Genomic DNA, 22,566 nt, shown 5'->3' on the forward strand with positions numbered 1-22,566 from the left:
TTGGGCTTTATTCCATTGGTGAACAGATTCAGAAGATTGATGTCTATTGGGGGGAAACCTCAAAATAGCATTGCCATAAGAATAAGAAAATAATTAGTGGCGGAAATGCTACCCCAGGTGTACAAAATATGTTTAAAGATTTTGGTGGGATTACATGCAACTAGGCTAATCGAACTCTGAACCCGTTTTGTTTGTTTGATAGAAACACTAGTTTGTTCTAAACCTCACACACGTGGTAGTTTTTGGCAGCACCACTTAACTCATGCTGGCCAATTAAGTTGCCAAATTGGATCACTGAAAATCACCAGGGATGGAATATCTCGCAGTAGGGTGTGCCACCTTGTAACTCCAAACAGCGGCCGCAGACAACCTGTCCCCTTTAAGAGAAATTGGGTACGAATGAGCTACTGCTCTGTAGCAAATGCAGTGGAACAGCACAGTCGGCTAACGTTAGCCAGCTAGTCTGCTAGTGTACCTGTGAGATACAGTGCAGAGGAAACAGAGCAGCAGGCATCCCCTTGCACATCCTAACAGCAAGCTGAGAGGCGTAGGAATGGGGGTCAGTTAATATTTTCTCAACGGTGATAACGATCAAGATGGTGTCGTGGATCATTTCTCGGATAGTTGTGTGAGTATGCCTTTTTCATGCGAACGTTTGTTCATCTAGTTTTCGGCCCTTGTTTTCCAATGCGGTTTCGCGAGCCAGTTGCCTGATGGCATAGGATGGTAATGAGATTTATCAGGGAAAGCCCAGTGAAAGCCTGAAAAATGTAAATGAACCACAGGACACACATGTAGAGGATAGCGTTTATTTCGATGTAGCCTACCTGCTGTTAATTCTAACGTTACATTGTAGCCTACAGTATTTGTCAAATGTATGCATGTCTATATTTCGACACTTCAAATCCGTTACAATAACACAAACCTCACCGTGCTTGTTTAATGTTTGCTAATAGTAACGGTAACGTTGCTTTGTTATTCAGCAGAGGAAGGCGCTGGATCCAGTAGCTTCTATCGTAGATGTCGTTAATGGGTGTGATTGATTTTTTTAAATGGATTTTATGTGATTTATTTTATTATGATTAAGCAGTAACGCCAACACTATCCATTTGTGACAGACCCCTCGCCATATCAATATGGCAATATTGGCTAACAAGTTGTTAGCTGGCGTCGGATGGGAACCTGTTTCATTGGAGATGTTAGATGTCTTTGTATCATCATTTACATCGTTTCCTTATGATGAAGTGATTTCATTAATTCCAAATGGAATACTGTGGTGCCCTAGCTGTAGTTTGATGCTTGGCACCCAATTGCCTAAATATAGGCCTTAGCCTACCTTATGGGCCAACGTACGTGACATCTCTCTCTCTCCATCAAATTATGCGACGCTAAACTCCCTAATCTGCTTCAGATGATCATATCGACACTCTCTCTATGATCTCTGTGCTTTGTTGTTCGACACAGGAGTCAGGACAGGACTAAGACATGTTTATTATTGTTATTGTTATTATTATTATTATTATTATTATTATTATTATTGTTATGTTAGCTACATTAATTTAGTTGCAGTTGGTGGCAGCTGGATTGCCAATACATTTGCTATGTGCCTCCCAGTCCCATTTGAATTCAGGAAATTTTAATTTATGTCATGCTCTGCCCCTGCACATCTTAAAGTCAGAGATGGTAAAGTCTTGGACCACACCAGTCATGCCACAATGTAAACCTTGGTGGTAGTTTCCAGAGACTGAATCATACTGCCCTTGAAACCACAAATCTAGGACAGTGATGTCAGCCTATATTCCGCCCAGATTCTGATCAATGGAACTGATTGAGTTCCTCACCAGTATCTTGGGAGTAGCAAGCTTTATGATTCTACAGGCAGTGAGATTACTGTAAACGACACTGGGATGCTCGACACACACACACACACACACACACACACCTTAAAACAATGTAATATTATGTGTCTGCCACACATCACTGCAGTGCACACACATATGAATGCCAGCTTGATTTAGACACCATAGCAATGCGATCACTGCAGGTGTCGAATACCCACTACTACATTCTTAAACATGCACAAAGGATCCCTGGTAAGACTCTTGCCCTCCAGGAAGATAATTTACCACAGTCCAAGTGAAAGAGACAAACCTTCACAGCAAAGGCTTAGCTAAGGAGTGTGCCACATACACACACACACACACACACACACACACACTTTCATTGCCTCAGCTGATGTCTGCTGTGAAGTGAGCAGGCGCGTTCTGCTGCCCATCCCAGCAGATGCAGCCGCGCCTCCAATAGCAGTGCGCCCGGGCATCTTGTCACATCAGCACAAAGCGTACGCAGCCAGCCAGGGGCTCGGTCGGGAGCAGAGCAGCAAGCGTGTGTGTGTCTGTCTGTGTGTGTGTGTGTGTGTGAGGGAGAGAGAGCACGTGCTCAAGCGTCTGGGCCACATGCACTAGCCGAGGCCTACGTCTGTGTGACGTGGCCTTTTTTGCATTTTTTGTTGTTTCCTGGGTTGGGGTGTGACTTCCTGATTTAAGGAATAAAAACAATTTATCTTGATATTCTAGATGAAGGCATGGTTTTCTTTGGAATGAATGTCATCCCGATCCATTATTATGACAAAGCAGCCAGATATGCCTGTGTTTTCAGTTGGTCTTAGATAAACAGGGGCAAATGGTGGGGTGCACCTTCATCATTTTAAGCTGTGTTCCATGCGCTGAAAAAATGTAGTGTAGCCTAATCTGCAGACTTGTTTTTATTACTAGGCTATTGTACTGCTGCAATGGCTGTGTGCAGATGTTTAGCAAAAACAAAATGTGCTGTCCTCTCTTCTTTTTACAGTCTGGCTTTTGGAACCCTCTATCCAGCCTACTCATCCTACAAAGCTGTGAAAACGAAGAATGTGAAAGAATATGTAAGTGCCCTGCGTTTTATTTTTTATTTATGAGATCCAATACTCTGTGTAGGCTATAATGGGTACTTCCAATTTCTATGTAAGAGGAAAAATATCTCCAACTCCTTATTTGCTTGTTGTGCGCATCCATCCCTGCTGTGGTTGTTCAGAAGCAGTTAGGCTGGGACCATGCAGCTAATCAGTGCAGACATTCAGTACAATTGCATCCTGTCTGCCTGTCTTCTGTTTTTTGGCTTAAATAAACAGGGCAGTAGCAAGCTATTGGAAAGTGTGTGTAGGGGGGGAGGGGGCAAATGTCCAGAATATTTCCAACTATCCACGATATGATAAAATAATGTCCAAACATTAGCATTTAAAGGCCATTTGACCAAGCAGAAAGACACACACACAAGAGTTAACTCTTTCAATTGTTAAATACTTATTGTCAAAGGTTGTCAAATTGGTTAAAGGCCCTTTCCTGTCCTAAAGGTATAGTTATTAACTCCATTTTATATATGAAAAAAAAACACTGGCCCACCCAGCTATTCCCTTTGGTACAGCTCTGATAAATTATTTAAAACACAAAGAACAAAAAAAAGCCTAAGTAATCGTAATCGGCCATTTCTTTGTCCTGTTATGACTGTGTTTCACTTATAAAACTGTGTATTACTGGATTTGTCACTGTGCACTATACTTTTTTAGAAAGCCTAATTTCCTCAAGTTCTCTTTACTTGCTACTATAGATCCATAAGTTGTTGGGATGTCTGTATGCTGTACTATTATATAAGTATAAGTATATAAGCATATATAGTCTTTTGATCCTGTGAGGGAAATTTGGTCTCTGCATTTATCCCAATCCGTGAATTAGTTAAACACACTCAGCACACAGTGAACACAGTGAGGTGCAGTACACACTAATCCCGGCGCAGTGAGCTGCTTGCAACAACAGCGGCGCTCGGGGAGCAGTGAGGGGTTAGGTGCCTTGCTCAAGGGCACTTCAGCCGTGCCTACTGGTCGGGGTTTGAACCAGCAACCCTCCGGTTACAAGTCCGAAGCGCTAACCAGTAGGCCACGGCTGCCCCAACATTATATTGCTTTTCAATTAATAATACCATACAAAATAATCTTAAGAGTATATATTCTATACTATACTATACTACTACTATACTATACTATACTATACTGTCCTCCATCCCTGAGCATGACTGTCCGCTTCTTCTTCTCGGCGATATCAACATCCACTTAGATGCCCCAGGCTCAGCGGACTTTCTGGCCCTGATCCACTCCTTTGACCTCAAACTGGTTCAAAGCCCACCGACACACAAAGCTGGCAAAGAGCTTGACTTGATCTTCACTCGGAACTGCAGCACAGACACCCTCACGGTGACGCCTCTCCATCTTTCTGACCACTTCTTCATCCAGTTCAACGTCAGCCTGACAGAACAGCCTCCGGCTCCTCAGCCGATGGTCACGTTCCGCCGCAACATCCGGAACCTGTCTCCAACGCACTTTTCCTCTGTGGTTGCCTCCGGTCTACCTCCACTCAACACCTTCTCCTCTCTGGAGGTTAATGAGGCCACAGACTCGCTCTGCTCCACACTGAGCTCGTGTCTAGACGAGCTGTGCCCTCTTACCACAAGGCCAGCTCGATCCAAAAACTCTCATCCATGGCTAAATGATACCCTCCGATCGCAGCGCACCAGACTCAGAGCCGCGGAGAGGAAATGGCACAAATCCAAACTAACTGATGACCTCAAAAACTACCAGACACTCCTGGCCTCCTTCTCAGCCAGCATCACTGCTGCTAAGACGGCTTTCTACAATGACAAAATCAACAGTGCTACAGACACTCGAAAACTTTTTTCAACCTTCAAATCGCTACTCAACCCTCAGATGCCTCCTCCTCCATCCAGCCTTACTGCAGATACCCTCGCCTCATTTTTTACAAACAAAGTGGCAGCAATCAGCAGTCAATTCTCTACATGCCCACTCAACGCATCGGACTCAAATACCGCACTCCTACAACCTCTAGGGACTGCTAGATCATCTTTTTCAGCATTCACGCCTCTCTCCGAGAATGAAGTATCTAGACTCCTGACATGCAGCCGTCCTACCACATGCTCGCTGGACCCTATACCTACGAGCCTACTTCAGTCCATCAGCCCGACCATCGCACCAGCTATCACACACGTGATCAATGCCTCGCTAACCTCCGGCACATTTCCAACAGCGTTCAAAACGGCCCGGGTAACACCGTTACTTAAGAAAGCTTCTCTCAACCCTGCTCAAGTCGAGAACTACCGCCCTGTCTCACTCCTGCCTTTCTTATCCAAAGGCATTGAACGAGCAGTCTCCAAACAGGTCTCTGACTTCCTTTCACAGAACAACCTTCTGGATCCAAATCAGTCTGGGTTCAAAAGCGGCCACTCTACCGAAACGGCTCTGCTGTCTGTAACAGAAGCCTTAAAAGAAGCCAGGGCGACCGCTCGGTCATCAGTACTCATTCTGCTTGACTTATCGGCTGCCTTTGACACGGTTAATCACCGCATCCTTCTCTCTATACTCGCTAACATGGGAATCTCCGGTTCTGCTCTCTCCTGGTTTGAATCCTACCTCACAGGACGCTCATTTAACGTATCATGGCTTGGTCAGCTATCTGCACCTCACCATCTCACCACAGGGGTCCCCCAGGGCTCAGTACTGGGCCCCCTTCTCTTTGCTATCTACACCACCTCCTTGGGACAGATTATCCGTTCGCATGGCTTCTCATACCACTGCTATGCAGAGGACACACAGCTCTATCTGTCCTTTCCACCTGATGACCCCTTGGTTTCAGCACGGATCTCGGATTGCCTCTCAGACATAGCTACATGGATGAAGGCACACCACCTCCAGCTGAACCTCTCAAAGACTGAACTGCTGGTCCTCCCAGCTAAACCTACCATACACCACGACATCAACATCAAATTTGACTCTCTGTCTGTTTCACCTACCAGGACTGCAAGAAATCTAGGAGTTGTTCTCGACAACCAACTAAACTTCTCAGATCATGTTGCCTCAGTCGCCCGGTCATGCCGTTTCGCACTCTACAATATACGGAAAATCAGGACTTACTTAACTCAAGATGCCACCCAACTTCTGGTTCAGGCAATAGTCATCTCACGACTTGACTACTGCAACGCCCTCCTGACAGGTCTCCCAGCCTGCGCAGTGAAACCACTTCAGATGATCCAGAACGCGGCGGCGCGCCTGGTCTACAACCAACCCAAGAGGGCACATGTTACCCCGCTACTCATCCAGCTACATTGGCTACCTATGGCGGCCCGCATCAAATTCAAGGCTCTAACGCTTGCCTACAAAGTAGTCTCCGGTTCTGCTCCCACCTACTTGAATGCCTTCATACAGACATACGCTACCTCCAGACCGCTGCGCTCCTCAGACGAACGACGTCTAGCTCTACCTCCGGTACGCTCAGGCCAATCCAAACTTTTCTCATCTGTTGTTCCTCGTTGGTGGAACACACTGCCAGTTCCTACAAGGGCAGGGAAATCCCTCTCCATTTTCAAAAAACTCCTGAAGACCCAGCTCTTTAGAGAACATCTCCTCTCATAGCAACACTACAACAAGTCTTGCTGATCTTAGCACTCACCAGCCGTCTTAAACGGACACGTAACTGTTAAAAACAGCACTCACTGATGCACTTATTCTTACTGTACTTATTCTTATGTTTTTTTTAAATTGTCCTAATATTGTTGAGAATCGCTCTAAAACTTAAACTGTTTACCATGTTGTTAGTCGCTTTGGTTAAAAATGCGTCAGCCAAATGTAATGTAATGTAATGTAATGTAATACTATACTACAGTATACTACTTATACATGTCAGGAAACATGTCCATGTTGCCATATTTGTATTGTGGGTTACTTATTTGGGTGCCACTTTACTTGGATGGTCTCCTATAGACTATCTACAGATGTTGTTCAGACTATATAAAGACAATTGTTTGACACTAGCCGTGTTAACATTTGACGTTTTTTTTTTTTTTTTTTTTTAGATTATTAGAACGGAGTATACTACCTCTTTCAATCCAATTGATAGTTTTGTCGGATCTGGCTGAATCCGATCGGTTGAGTTGTTTACATGAGGCATTTATATTCCGATTGAGCCATTACTCCATTTGTAATCAATTTAAAAGTGTCCATGTAACAGGGGCTACTGTTAGCAACCATTTATAGTTAAGGTTAGGGATATTGTTGGGTTTGCGTTTGTTATATTTGGTAACAACAATTTTGATAACTTAAGATGAATTTAAACAAGCCACCCATAAAGTCTCTATAGGTAGACTATCCTAGAAATGTGTTATCATATTAGGCTGTTAGCAGCAGTAGTCTAGATGTGCATCATTAGGCTGATGCTTTGGCATGGAACCAGATACTTTAGTGAGTATAGATCAACACCATTTCAACCTTTTTCATCCAGAACAATTGAAAGGGATCACACTGTGTAAAATACTACTGATTAAATCATGACCACCCCTATGTTGACAATAATGCAGGGGGCATATAGTGTTAAATGATCCTGAGTGGAATTATTGACTTTTTTTGTACTGAAGTGGGAAATGTAAAGCTTAAATCTCATTTTCCAAGCAATTTGGTTTGTATAGATTTTTAAACAATGTATATCCCATTCCCATCATCCGCAATGTAAGCTTAGAAATTAACTTGTCTACATTTCTTATTTTGTGATCACTTTTGTGACACATTTTTTGAGTGAGCGGGCTAAATGTTTGTCAATGGCAGTGTCTCATGCCTTAACAGGTACCAGTAGGCCTTCTTCCCATTAATGCCTCTTAGTGTAAACTACAGGGATCATTAGCAGGCTGCGTTGTCGGTAGGCTTCTTTTGCTGTCTTGAGTTTCAGCGCTCTTGTTTACCTTCAGCACTCTCAGCTCCGACCCCTCTGCCTCATCATGGTGGGGGTTCTCGTCGGTTGCCATGGAAACCCCCTCCGTCGGGGAGCGCAGTTGCTTTAGTCAGACGTTGTTGTGTGATGGGAGACTGCTCCATTTTTAGCCTCCTGTCAGTGTGTGGATCTCCCCACTGCATTTAAAGCTGTTGTTTGCCATTGTGTCTTAAGTCATTTGGTAGAAAACTCGACAGAATAACAGCTCCAGTATCACATCATGCATGCATTTCAAGACTGCATGAGCCGTAAAGCGCCAGTAGCACAGATGTTCTCAAATGGGCCTCTTCAACCTCTTCAAAAACTCACGTGGTTGCTGTTTAAAGAACATCTCTATCTATGGGCCATACACAACAATAGTCTATCTGTTCTTATGTGATAGATCATGTTTATATCTCACTGCTTCCGTCACCCCGTGTGACTTGGTCATGCATAAGGAAATAGGGCTGCACACAGTGGAGAGCATGTGTGCTTTAGTTAGGCCATGCATGTGTTCACCATGTTCCAAGACATGTGTGGCTGCACGTGCTCACATGTGTTCCATGGCTAATTCTGTTGTGTGTGTGTGTGTGTGTGCGCGTGTGTTTGTTTTATTTCTGTGACTGGGTCTCAGGTGAAATGGATGATGTACTGGATAGTGTTTGCGTTCTTCACCACGGCGGAAACGATCACAGATCTGCTTCTCTCATGGTGAGTCACATGTGACTCACACAACCCCTCTCCTCTTCTTGTCTTCTACCCAGCATCACAGTGTAGTAAAATTATTAAGATGTTTTGAGCTATGAATTGCATTTCACTGTAAAACAAATATTAAGGAATATTAAAGAGCTCCATTTTTTTATTAGTCTTGTTTGTGTCTACAATGCGACATTATCACTGCAGTAACTTTATAAAACACATCTTGTTTCTCACTCTTTAGTTAATCTATTTCCTTAAACACATTTTCTGGTACTAAGTCAATTTTCCCATGACCACCTCTAGGTTTCCCTTTTACTTTGAGCTGAAGATAGCCTTTGTCATCTGGCTGCTGTCGCCATACACAAAGGGTTCCAGCGTTCTCTATCGCAAGTTTGTGCACCCCACCCTCTCCAACAAGGAAAAGGTCAGAACATGCCCTCTCCTCTCACCCTTCTTTTATGCTCAGACCTCTAGCTGGATTAGAACTATTTTGTCCAGTTGGGTCAAAAACACATAATTAGCGTCACACTCCAGAGTGGTATACTACGAAGCAATGCTGTCCAGGTCACTTTGTGAGAAACCACTGATCTCAAAACAAGATGTCACTTCATAAAGAATACACTGCACTAAAGTGCTTTTTTTTAGAGACCAATGTTTTTCCCAAAGTTGCCTGGGTAAGCCAGTAACCTCGCTTTGTAACATACCCCTGTGGCATTAAGGAATGCTGTGTTATGGGAACTCCGCTTGCTTCTGTTTAGTAGTACAAAGCATTAAAGGTAAACTGCAGTATTGGCAATTTCCTTACTATTTTCTCGGTTTTTGCTTCTTTTTCGCTGGCTCTGTCATGACGAATGTCTGAAAAACTCCATCGCTACCTTTTTCTAGCCGGTGCCTGGCGTGTATGTGTATTTGAATGCAGTAAAGCAATTCGTTACACTCGTTATACTTCCTGACACTGAGGCCGTCGGCCCACCGGCCCACAGTTGCAAGGGTGGTTTTTCCGCTCACAGGCGCTAGGGGGGAAGCGAGACGGCCACCATTCAACCCGAAAAAAGTCATATAACCATTCCAATGACTCTGAAGCTGTTAAATGAAGGTAAATTAAGCTAAAAAACCTGCATAGTGTACCTTTTAAAGTCCTTTCTTACAGAATACAGAGTACTGATACAGAACTACCGTTGTGAAGTGCAGAGTATTGCAATGCACACACAGCATGCTTTGTAATGCACATTTGGTTATATCTGCTTGACTTGTATACAAATATATCTGACCCTCTGTGCCTGCAGGAGATTGATGAGTACATCACTCAGGCACGAGACCGCAGTTATGAGACCATGATGCGGTTTGGCAAGCGAGGTCTGAACCTGGCCGCCAATGCCGCAGTCACAGCAGCCACCAAGGTGAGTCTGTCCCCCCAACGTGCCTGTGATACCAGATCTCCATTGACTGTTGTACTGGTAGAGCACAGTACAGAATAAAATTATTTGAATTCTGGTTCCAGTTTTTTTAAAATTGTAAATGTCACATGAGGATGTTTAATCCCCAATATTTAAATATTGTATATATGAGGAATGTTAAGGTATATTTTACGCTATATGATTATTAGCATAGCTATCGACTAAGTTGACAATATGAATGCACACATCCCAATAGAGGAATAACCTAAATCACCATGCTTACTGCAGTGTGGCAAAGTATGCTTGGAATAGAAAAGTGGATGTGGGTGTGGTTTTGAGAGGGCTGAGAAATCTTAGAGTGCCGTGTCCCCTGATGTCCTTATCTGACCCGTCACCTTTTGTCCTTATATGCGCTCTTGTTGCAGAAGACAAAAATAAAATAAAAACAAAAGAGCATGCTTTTTATGGCCCCTAGACCAAGTAGCCTAGCATATGGCGCAGAGGCTAGTCATGCAATCTAGTGTGCATTTGCCTTGGAGTGCCCTTCTGCGGAAAACATTCCCTATGTGATCTGTTCTCATTACAACGGAGCCAAGTCTTGTGACTACAGATAAGGAGGACAGCAGCAGCAGGACTGGAGGGAGAAATAACAGGATGTTTCAGAGCCAGACCTTGCCGTTAGGCTGCCCAAACCCTAGATCAACTGCATGTCAGTCAGAGGGAGAGGGAGAGCGATATAGTCACATGCTTGTGAATGTTTATTATCTTAATACAAGGTCTTCCCATACCAGTGCGGTGCATTTAGACTGTTGTTTTTGTTATTGGGTTAACAACAACACATTACATGTATAGCACATTGTAAGGGGAACATTAAGGCTCTAACATACACATGAGTGTGTTGAGAGGTCTGGTCTTGGTGCTTTCCACCAACCCCCCCCATCACACATGGTTTGTTTCTCCGTGTGCCTCTCTCCTCTCCTGTCCTAGTTAACCCCTCATTCCCTCGCTCAGTGTGACCTACATTCCATTGTCCTTGGCTTTTTTTTTTTTGCCCTCGTTTCATCTGGCTGTCTCGACTTGAGCCTTATGCCCATGTCTAGTCTAGTACCCTTAAGTCCTTAATGTGAAGGTGCTCTCGCCATTTCGGCCATCTGCATCAGATTCCTATCATGCACCCTGCAGTCAAAGAGAAAGCTATCTATGCAAAAGCTATCCATGCAAAACTAGACTGTATGGCTTGTATTCTGCAATGTGTAGCTGAAGGGTTTTCCAATGTTGTGCCTTGTTTTCTGTGAGTGTTTGTGGTCACAATGTTTAGTCAGCAGATTCTAAGCGTGACAGTTGTATGTTGGGGGTGTTTACCTTAAAGGCAATATGTATGTATATGTGAATATTTGTAAATGTTTGAGCTTGTGTGCTTGTGATTTGGGTAGTTTTGGTAAATTGTGTGTGTCTGTCTGTCTGTCTATCTGATGTGTGTGTTTGTGTGTGTGTGTGTGTGTGTATGTGTCTGTGTCTGATATGCATATAGAAATCTTATACACACATGCATGCAGTTGTTTATGTGTACATGCAGGTGTTTGAGGTGTGCTTGTCTGTGCAGGGGCAGGGTGTCTTGTCCGAGAAGCTGCGCAGTTTCAGCATGCAGGATCTGACGCTCATTCAGGACGACCAGGAGCTGCTGGACCCTTCGGAGGATATTAGCACTGGCAGCCAGACCCTCCCACGCGCACGCAGCACTTCACGCCAAAGTACGTCCCTTACTCACCCCGCATGTTCACACCCTGTCTGAATACTGGGTGGGTAGCTAGATGGATGGGTGGGTGGATGGAAGGTAGCTGGGTGGATGGGTGGGTAGTTGGATGGGTGGATGGATGGGTAGCTGGGTGGATGGGTGGATAGTTGGATGGATGGGTGGGTGGATGGATGGCGTAGTTCTTTTTCTTAAAGGGGAACTCCAGCCATTTTTAACATGGGGACCTGATGTTTGAGGTCACAGAGTACTGTTGGAAGGGGAAGAAAATTGTTGCTACATAGCTCAAATTGACAGTGCAGGCTTGTGGCTACAGAGGTATGCTAAAGTCTTTTTTTTTTTAATCTTTTTTAGACACCTGTGCTAGCAACCTTAGCTTATAAATAAAATAATGATAACATAAATATTAATACAAATTATAAAAACAAACAAAAAAGCATAAAAACATGTAGGCCTATGTGTGTGTTTCATACCAAATAAAAATATTTTCCTCTCATAACTTTTTTTTAAACCTGTCAAACTAGGCGCCAGGGTTAAGAAAGCAACACCATTGGATTTGTATTTCAAAATTTCAAAAGGCCATGGCTTGAAAGTGGTCAGAGATAAAGTCCTACTGTAAATGTAAAAATCTTTGAGTATAAACAAAAGTTTATGAAGGGGGTAAATTTACCTATCTAATTTGCCACTGGATGGCAAGCAACCTCAAATTATGCACCTTTCAGTAAATACTGGATGAACATATTTGAGCAGGTTTACTTTCTTTTTTGTCATATTACCCACATAACAAATTAACATGAAAACACCTAAGATGTATACCAACAATAGTAAACTATCACTAGCCTATAACCACAAGGCCTACAATAAAGTATCCTGGTCAAATCAGTTCCTATCGCGGGTGACTTTGTAGTTCTTCAGAGCCCTATTTCTACTACCCCTGCTGTCTGTACCACGTCCATTACGGACATAATCACGAATACCACTGCAACCTCCAAGCTATGTTGGGCAGAGGATCGAAATAAGCATGGTACAGTATGCTTAGTGGACACCGTCCTATACACGCAAAGACGCACCTCCATTCACAGACGCACCGTGACTATCACTGTCAATAGACGATCGATCATAATCTCCAAAAAACATTTGGTTTAGGCCTTTTTCTGCTTCAACTTGTGCAAAACTATGGCCTGCATCGCTTCCGCATCATTGCAAATGCACGTCTTCGTGTTTCTCGCGTGTAGCCTAATACAAGTATTTCCTGAAAACGTTGAGCAGCGATTTTGGGTTTGAATCAAGCTCTGGATGTCTAGCAAATATTGGAGGAGAGTACAAATGAGATTTGTCCGTACTTGGATCTATCGTCTATTTTAATCAGTATCGTGGTTTGTCGCAATTAAAAATACCCTCAAGGGCCGGATATTAATTATTATTTTGACATAGGTCGCAGGCCGGAATTGGGCCGGTCGCAGGCCGGAATTGGGCCGGACGCGGGCCGGATTTGGCCCGCGGGCCGGGAGTTTGAGACCCCTGCTATAGGGGGCAGATTTCAAACTGTGTCTGTGCGTCCTAACAGACTCAAAATGTCATTAAAATGCATCCTGAATAGGATCCTCACGAAACACCACTGTGCATTTTAATCGTTGTAATTGTAAATCCAGTGTTTGGACAGGAAGCGACTAACAATGGTATTCGACTGCCTGTACCAACACTGGATTTATACTTTCTTTAACTCTTTAACTGACCTTTAACTCTCAATACTCTTTTATATAAATCTTTAGGACTTGGTTGGTGGACAACCCTCATTAGAGTTAGTATAAATGTATGTACAGTACATATTTGTTAGTTATCACAAGTTTCCTGAAAACCGTTAACATGTGTTCACATGTTGTATTCTTTTAGTCTGAGCAAGTAGTCTCAAGTAGACTCATGGAGCACTATCTGTTAATTTAAAGAGAAACTATGCAGCATTGGCAATTTCTTCGCTGTTTTTGCATTTTTTTTTTTTCGCTGGTTCTGTCATGACGAATGTCTGAGGAACTACCTTGTTCTAGCCGGTGCCTGGCGTGTATGTGTATTTAAATGCAGTAAAGCAATTTGTTACGCTCGTTACACTTCCTGACACTGAGGCCGCCGGCCAAAAGTTGCAAGCGTGGTTTTCCGCTCACAGGCGCTAGGGGGAAGTGAGACGGCCACCATTCAACCCGAAAAAAGTCATATAACCATTCCAATGACTCCGAAGCTGTTAAGTTAAGCTAATTAAGCTAAAAAACCTGCATATTAGGCTAAAAAACCTGCATAGTTCGCCTTTAACCTAAAGTGTTCTTTCTCCAATGCTACTGCTAAATGCACAGTGTAGGATATTGGTGAACTGTGTGAAGCTTACTGCTTTTGCAACCTCACAAGCATATGCAAAAGGCATAAAATGTGGTGTTGAACATGAGCCAAGCATTTGTCCTAATCTCGCCGCAACACAGCTGTTGAATGTTGATGCACATCACAGTCCTCAGCTGGAAATTGTGGGATAAACACTGTCCCGCGTGTGTCCAGTTAGACCCTGATGGAGTTGACTGAGGCCATGCAGTGTGGAGAGGACGGTTAAACAGGCAGGCCGTTTGTCTAAATGTGTTTTTGCCGCCCTGCTGATGGGACAAGCACGTTTAAAAAAAAAAAAAAGAAAGAAAGAAAGAAAGAAAGCCCGTTGGAGTCGTCAGAGAGCAGACTGCTGATCACTGTGAAGGCCAGGAAAGGGGGTGTGTGTGTGTGTGGGGGGGGGGGGGGAGAGTCATGTGGTCAGTAGGGACAGGAGGATAAGGGGGTGCGTGTCAGGAAACGAAATGGAGTGAGTGGGAGAGGGAGACACAGAGCGAGAGAGAGGCAGGCGGGCAGAGCTAGTATGTCATGCACCATATGGGGAGAGAGGGGGATGGGGGGAGGGAGAGAGAGCGGGGAAAGAGAGAGGGGAAAAGGGTATGAGAGGACGGGGTTGTTTGGGAAGGTCTCGCCTCAGGCCAGAGTGACTCAGAGGTGCCTCCTGTGTATCTGTCTGTCCACTGCTCACTGGCAGAGAGCTGGCAGAGACTGAAGAGCAGCCATCCAGAGGACAACGGAGAGAAAGAGAGAGAGAGCGACACAACGAAAGGGGGAGGAAATAAAAGTGAGAGAGTGAAAGAGAAAGGGAGGGAGAGAGGAGGAGGAGGAGGAGGAGAGTGGGGGAAAGTGTGAAATGGAAAGAGAGTGCTAGCAAGAGAGAGAGAAAGGGAGCAATTGAGGGAAGTCAAATAGGATTAAACGCAGCCGACTCGGGTGCTGCTCTCCGGAGCGGAGACTGAATGAGTGACATGCAGTGGAGAGGAGGCTGGTGGGGGCCAGGGATTGTGGGGAAAGATTAGAGAAGGACTGGGGGTTTTTGCTTGTGGGCTTCCACCGAGCCTGAGCCTGGGTCTGGTTCTGTCTCTCTTCTGAAGCGCGATCGGCGGCGGCAGTGGCGGCTGTCGTGGCTGAGGACGCGCATCACAGCTCCAGCGACCAGTCGGACACCAGGACCGAGCACTCGGACGAGGACGTGGTGGAGAAAACGACGACCGTGAAGCGCACGCCCAGTGTCAAGGCGGTCAAGAAACCAGCCGCGACCAAAACGGAGGTACACAGTTGTCTAGACACACACACACACACACACACACACACACACACACACACACACACACACACACACACACAGTTGTCTGGACACACACACACACACACACACAGTTGTCTGGACACACACACCACACACACAGTTGTCTGGACACACACACACAAACACAGAAAAGCCTCAGGCTTATGCATGCATATGCCTGGTGTCTAAGCCAACAAGCTGGAACAAACAAATCTCGCCCTCACTCACATACTCTCTCTCTCTTTCTCTCTCTTCTCCTCCTCTCTCTCTCTCACTCTTCTCCCTCTCTCTCTCTCTCCCTCTTTCTCTCCCTCCCTCCCTCCCAAGCCCTCAGTATTGTAGTGCTCTTTTCCTCACTCTCATTGTGAGCTGTCAGAAATGCACTGTTCTCTGCCAAAGAGGAAGCACCAGCTTCAATGCTGAGTGCGATCGTTAGCGCTGCCAAAACTGCCTCCCAGTGATGAGGGCACAGCACAGTGCTGTTCAGTGCAGTACAGGCCTCCCTTTTTGTGCATACACACACACACACACACACACACACACACACACACACACACACAGGAAAAATACTGCTGCCTCTTCTAGTTTATAAAACATGTACGCACAGACAGGCATGCAGACACAGATATATGAACACACACAAACACACACACACACACACACACACCAGATGAATAGTGCGGTTCCTCTCTGGCCCTTCTAGGCTGTTAGTCACTCTGAATGCAGCAGCACAGACACTGGCACAGCACAGCATCACTCTGCAGTCAGAAATAATGGATGAGTCCACACCCCTTCCTCTCCTCTTCTCCTCTTCTCTCCATTTCTTTTCTTCTTGCTTTTACCTTCCTATCTAGCTTTCTTCTCTCCTCCTGTTTTCTTCCCATCTCATGCCTTCTCTTCATCTACTCCATTTTTGCTGCAGTCCATTTCCATCACTCTCTACTAATACAGATTTCATCCTCATCACCTGTGCATCTACCACTAAGTGTCTTTCTTTTTTCTCTTTTTCCCTTTCTCTCACTCACTCAGTCACTCACTCACTCACTCACTCACTCACTCACACTCTCTCTTTCTCTATCTCTCTCTCTTTCTCTCACACTCTCTAGTCCCTCTCTCTCCCACAATCTGTCACACACCCACACACTCGATAAAAAACATTTCCTTATGTAAGTGTCTCATAAAAGCACAGCACAGTTAGACAGAGCCATATCCATATACTGAACCCTCCATTCAGCGGGTGCTTGATGGCCCGCTGTCGTCATGTGAACCTTTTACCTTGCCATGCTTCATGAATGGGCCGATTGAGGAATGCACTCTGTGATGTGTCGTGTGACTTGATCTTTAGTTAGCATCCAGGAGGTGGACAAAGTTCTCTTTTCTAATGCTCTGATTCCTTTTTCTTCTTTTTTGTCACTTTTTTCATTTATGTCTGTACCTTTTGATTTTCTTTCTTTCTTTCTTTCTTTCTTTCGGCCACTCTCTCCATCTCGTGACAGACGACTAAGACGGTGAAGAAACAGCCAAAGAAGAAGACCACCGCTGCAGCTGGCAAAGAGGCTGAGACGCCCTGAGCGCCCAACTCCATCTCTGGCCCACCTACACACACACAGACACTTACACACAGATACACACACACACACACACACACAGACATTTACACACAGATACACACACGGAGACACACACACACACGTGCACACAGGCATAGGTACATGCTGGCACGGCGCCTGGCAGTGGTGTATTTTTCAGTCCTCTGAGACCAGCTTCACTTTAAGCATTTTCAATCCATAAGTGCACCGCGCTCAAGATTTTTTTTCTCTCTTACTACCATAGGATATGTGAGCAAGGTGTGTGTGTGTTTGTGTGAGAGAGTTAATGTGTGTTTGACATGGGTTACATTCAAGGGTGTCTCTACCCTAATCTTATTTTGTCTGTAGGCCTCATTTCCAAGAGCATTTCGTGTCAACCACTACACCAAGCACAGATGAACAACAGACTCTTTTTTTTTTTTTTTTTTTTTTTCCTCCATCTCTCTCCACTCCAGTTAATGTTAGCTTACCTCATTAGAAGCCCGTTTTCTCCACTCTCACACACTCTCGTCTCTCTCAAATAGAAACTACAGGCCAGCGCCTCTACAGCTTCTGCTAAGTAGGCCAGACAACACGGCTAGCAGCGCTCTAAAAGAGGACTCGAGGGGCCTAGCTAGCTTTTGCTTTTTGGTTTTTAGTAAGGCCACCCGCCAAAGAGAGCCGTGTCCTCAATCACAGGCGGCCTCCTCGGCTTCCAGTGTCCTCAATCGCAGGCGGCCTCCTCGGCTTCCAGTGTCCTCAATCGCAGACGGCCTCCTCGGTGGAGAGGGAGCAAGGGGCCGAGCGGCGCTCTTGAAAGGTCGGCACCATTTCAAGCAGACGCGCTCGTCTCTGTGTATAGCAGCACTGGGGCTCCCGTGGGTAGGACGGTTATACTTCCCCCATCCACTTGAAACTTTTCTAGAGAAGGGACAGGGAGTTGGTGGGTTAAAGTGAAGGACGTTGCCGCGGCCCGTTCAGGTGGTTGAGCTTGACATATTTTTGTCTGTAATCTGTTCCTCAAAAAGTGGCCTTCGGGTTAAGGGGTTTGGGGGCTACAATGTCTGGACTACTGATAAATTCTTGAGGTGAGTCCACGGGAGTTGTTTTATTAGTTTGTGCGCAAGTGCAACGTAGTTCTCGCTGTAGTGGGCACTTCAAGTGGAGTACTACTCAGTCTCCTTTCATTGCAACTCATTTGCCACTTACATTTTTCAAAAAAGAGCTGCAAGTTTTTAGTTTACACTGAGCATTTTCCCTCTGACAATTTGTCCATTCAGACGAAACTGAGGTACATTTCAATGCCTACTTAATTCTTATTTTCTTTATACTTGTGTGTGTTTCTGTGAGTAGACATTCTTTTATTTTTAAACAGTGTTAGACACAACCTCCTCTTTCAGACTCCGATATTATGAAGTGACTACAAAAGTAGTACCCTCTTCCCACAACACCAACCAATCACATCTTCACTTCCTGTGTGAGGTCATTTATTGATATATACAAACTAGCTCTTGGGTAGAGGTTGGCTGAGAAAGCTCTAGAATCTTTTTCTCATTCTTTTTAGCATTCTAGTTTTTAGGAATCTTTACACCACCTAGTGCGTGTCTGTGGCTAGGACATGAGACGCTTCAATATCTGTGTGTCAGTTCTGCTGTGATTGTTCCTCCATACTCTGGAGCTTGCTTACACCAGATGTCGATGTTTTGTTTTCTAGCTTAACTTCAATTACATTGCATTCTTGCCTGGTGTTTTGCGTTGAGCCAGGCGAGTGACTCTCTCACTGGAAATGGTCACTTACGAACGCAAGTCAGGTTCATCAGTCTGTATCACTGTTGTAACAAAGCATTAACTGGATAACCGATATATATATATATATCTCTCAAGTGTCTTCTATTTTTTGAGCGCTTGGAACCTCTGTATCTGCTGTTTTTTTGATGGGGCAACAGTCTGGCTCTTTTGGAGTACTCAGTCCTAAAGTCTCGGGAAGTGCAAGCAAAGAAGTGGGGGAAGCCACTTCTAGGTCCGGTCAGTGAAATGCTGGTCTGGACAGTCAGTGTTAAAGAGTTGTTTACTAATATACTTTTGTGAAAGGGGGGTTTACTTAGTTTGCTGAAATGCAACAGTTGTGGATGGAACCCAAACAGGCAAATCCAGAGTTGTTCGATCTTACCTTGCATGAGGGAAAAGGGGACTCATTTGAAATAACTTGCCCTAGAGTGCATAGCCTCCAGAATATCCCCGTGCCCACGAAAAAGCATGAGACGACTGCACCTGTGCGCTTGCAACAATGGGTGGTGTAATTGCACCATTAACCACAAGGGGGCATTGGTGCCCTTACCATACAGGGGAGCGGGGGGCGACGGCTTCAAAAACATTTGTGAAATTGCTGAAACAATGTATCTGTAAATATTGTTCTACTGACTGTACAATTTGAGCTTGCTTGCCTTATTCTCTTCAGTAGGATTCTTGATGGATCTCTGTTTTATTGTTTCTTTGGGGGGGATTCTTATTCATGGTTTCTCTCTACTCTGGGAGGAAAGCTCTGTCAGGGTCTATCCCAGTTGAAGTACTGTCCATATGGAAATATAATTAAATTATATCTTCATTTTAATGCTTACATGTCTGTCTTAGTTACCCCTCGTAGCGCTTTACCTAAATTTAAGGTTTCTCATGTTCTGGTACTTTCCATTTATCAGTCTTTATGGAGTAAGTAGGCCTGTTTTTAGGCCTCCATGGCGAACAAAGTCATCACTGGTCAGTCTGAACCAGACCAGTGCAGCCTTCTGACCACATAGTCATTCAGTGGACACTGGTTTACTAATGCAAATGCATGGCCTCTCATCAAAACATGCTCCTTTCAAATAGCCTGCGTCTTTCAAAGTATTTTATTTATTAAAGTGTGTTTGAAAACGTTATCACTTCATCGCATATCTCTCTCCAGCGTAATTGCTTCTTCACAATAAGTAGTGATATGTTGGCATCCTGCTGATGGTGGGAGAGCAGCCTTGGATCATGTTGGGATGATGCCATGCATTTTGCCGGTGCGAGGACTACTGTGTTTACCCAATAGCAACATAAATGCCACTTTATTTTTAAAATGCTAAAGCAAGCTCTTTTTAAAAAAAGGTTTGCGTTCCACACATTTTTGGAATAGACCTTTCCTTCCCTTTATTTGTGATCTGTGAGCTCAAACTAAGGTGGAAGATGTCTTCCAAATCTGATTGAGTAGAACAGCTTTATTGCACTCCTCTCTTTCTCCCCCGATTTGGTTCTTAATTTGGTGTGTGTACCATAAGATTTATTTTATTTTAAGCTGCTGTGTTTCTGCACTGAATAGATGTCTCACATACTCAAGTTATCGAAGGAAAAAGTAATCATTTCTTGTCGACATATCACTTGGACATTCTTGTATGAAATTTCATTTATCATTTTGATATTTATTTTTTTGTTTCTTTTTGTTTTGGGTTTTAGTGTGTGTTTGATATCAGTATTATTGTGCATAGGCTTTCAATTGTGAGAGAATACAACATTGTAATATATTATTTGTGCCAATTCTCAATACTCCACTATAATAAAACATAAAGTATAAGTTCAACTTCCTGTGCAGGGTTTCTGCTAACCACCATGTCTGAACAGTCATGTATCCATAATAAATGCTACTAATAAAATACCAATATTACCTGGTGCAATGTGCCATTCTTGTTTTTAGGCAAACTGTTTCTCTATAGGTTTTAGGCTTTGCATGCTAAGTGTAAATACAAGATACACTGTTGTGCTCACAAGTTTGCATACCCTAGCAGAATTTGTGAAATATTGGCCAGTTTTTAGAAAATATGACTGATCATGCAGCAAACCTTTCTTTTAATTAGCCATAGTGGTCAGTTGAAGCCATTTTGGTCAGGATGCAAAGAAAAATCTTTAACCCTTGTGTTATCCTCAAATCTTACCGACACTCTTTATTCTTGGGGTCAATTTGACCCCAGCTAAATAAACCCTCAGGAAATGATTATAATTCATATTGTTACCCAGTTCTTTTGTGACAGGTACTTAACAAGAGTGTAATAACCACCATCAAAAGCCCTACAAAACAATCCCACCCCCCCACACCCCTTTATGAACCTTGGAACCCTGGCTGGCAATATTGGCCATCCAGTGTCAGCAGCCCAAAGGCTTGCTGTTGCTTCCCCTTTTGACTTATACAGTCCTACCAAAATGACTTGCGTAATATGTACTTGTGTATGTAATAATGATAATAACAATATTTTCTCATACTATTCAAATAATAATAATCCATAATGTGTCTCATATTTATGTATCCTATGTTTCATACAGCTGGGGTCAAACTGACCCCAAGGAACATCAATGTACAACCCCAAAACAGAAAAAGTTGGGACATTGTGTAAAACGTGAATAAAAACAGAATGTAATCATCTGCAAATCTCTTGAACTCGTATTTAGTTGCAAAAAGGACACAGACAACATATCAAATGTTGAAAATTATAAGAAAAATTGAGATAGTCGAACCCTGAGCGAACCTGAGGACGCTATATGCGAAACGCGTTGTTCGCTCTGAATAAAATCAAGTGAAACGTCAAAACAGTGTGCGGTAGGACTATCTCAATTTTTCTAATTAAGTATGTTCCTGCAATCTACCTGCACCTAACCAGGCTGTGCGTGGATCTTGGTATTAGTTGAAAATTATAAATTTGACTTTTCTGGAAAATATATGCTAATTTTGAATTTGATACCAGCAACATGTTTCAAAAAAAGTTGGGATGGGGTAATAAAATGCTGGAAAAGTTGTGTAATGATAAAGAAAACAAAAGGAAGAATGTTTCACAACTAATTAGGGTAAGTGGCAACACGATTGGGTATGAAAAAGAGCATCCCAGAGAGGCAGGGACTCTTAGAAGTAAAGATGTAGGGGTATTTATCACTCTGTGTAAACTTATGTGCACAAATGATGAAACAATGTCATTTTAATGCTTCTTAACATGACATTGTGAAGTATTTGAGGAGTTAATCATCTACAGGACATAATATTATTAAAACATTCAGAGAATCCAGAGAAATCTTTGCAAACAAGGGAAAGAGCTGAAAAACACATTGGATGGCCGTGGTCTTTTGGACCTCAGATGGCACTGCATCAATACCAGACTTGTTAACAGACCTGTCATTGTATGGGCTCAGGAAAACCTCTGATAACCATTGTCTCTGTGCACAGTTTAATATCAATTCAAAAACTGCAGCCAACATTGTAACAGCTAAAATTGTATTGAGACGTGATACAGAAAATACCTCCCTTTTACCTGGGCATGAGCTTGTTTAAAATGGACTGAGGTAATTTGGAAAAAGGTCCTGTGGTTAGACCAATCAAAGTTTGCCATTCTTTTTGGAAATCATGGACTCATCTGGGCTAAAGAGGAGAGGGCCTATCCAAGTAGCCAACCTATCCAACTTGTTTTAGTGCTCAGTTCGAAACCCAACATCTATGATGGTGTGGAGGACCATTAGTGCCTACAGCATGGGCATCTTGCACATTTGGCAAAGCACAATCAATTCTGAATAATGTATACAGGTTTTGAGCAACATATACTGCCATCCAGGCAATGTCTTTTCCAGGGACGACCTTGAATATTTCAGGAAAACAATGCCA

General features: G+C 43.7%; 1 protein-coding gene across 2 annotated transcripts; it reads left to right on the top strand.

Moving 5' to 3' along the window:
- Positions 1 to 542: 542 nt before the first annotated feature.
- Positions 543 to 20,594, top strand: reep2 (receptor accessory protein 2). Of its 2 annotated transcripts, none has more exons than XM_076292161.1 (8): positions 543 to 628; positions 2,851 to 2,923; positions 8,476 to 8,552; positions 8,844 to 8,964; positions 9,827 to 9,940; positions 11,541 to 11,688; positions 15,149 to 15,324; positions 16,839 to 20,594. In XM_076292161.1, exons 1-8 carry the CDS (start codon positions 597 to 599, stop codon positions 16,911 to 16,913), a joined length of 816 nt encoding a protein of 271 aa, XP_076148276.1. In that variant the 5' UTR covers positions 543 to 596; the 3' UTR covers positions 16,914 to 20,594. The 2 variants fall into 2 exon arrangements, with proteins under 2 accessions (XP_076148276.1, XP_076148277.1); XM_076292162.1 differs by having other exon boundaries at positions 11,547 to 11,688.
- The last annotated feature ends 1,972 nt before the right edge of the window (positions 20,595 to 22,566 follow it).

This window comes from Alosa pseudoharengus, unplaced genomic scaffold (genome assembly GCF_046254945.1).
Source record: "Alosa pseudoharengus isolate Yale_2024_CS ecotype anadromous, Long Island Sound unplaced genomic scaffold, YU_APseudo_1.1 YU_APseudo_1.1_scf_19, whole genome shotgun sequence".
Lineage (NCBI taxonomy): Eukaryota > Metazoa > Chordata > Actinopteri > Clupeiformes > Clupeidae > Alosa > Alosa pseudoharengus.

What these genes read in the sequence shown, in the direction of transcription:
- reep2 (XM_076292161.1), top strand. Translation starts at nt 597, where the DNA reads ATGGTGTCGTGGATCATTTCTCGGATAGTTGT. An exon ending in CGAAGAATGTGAAAGAATAT is followed by an intron (nt 2,924 to 8,475) that starts GTAAGTGCCCTG and finishes ACTGGGTCTCAG; the next exon opens with GTGAAATGGATGATGTACTG. An exon ending in CAGCCGCGACCAAAACGGAG is followed by an intron (nt 15,325 to 16,838) that starts GTACACAGTTGT and finishes ATCTCGTGACAG; the next exon opens with ACGACTAAGACGGTGAAGAA.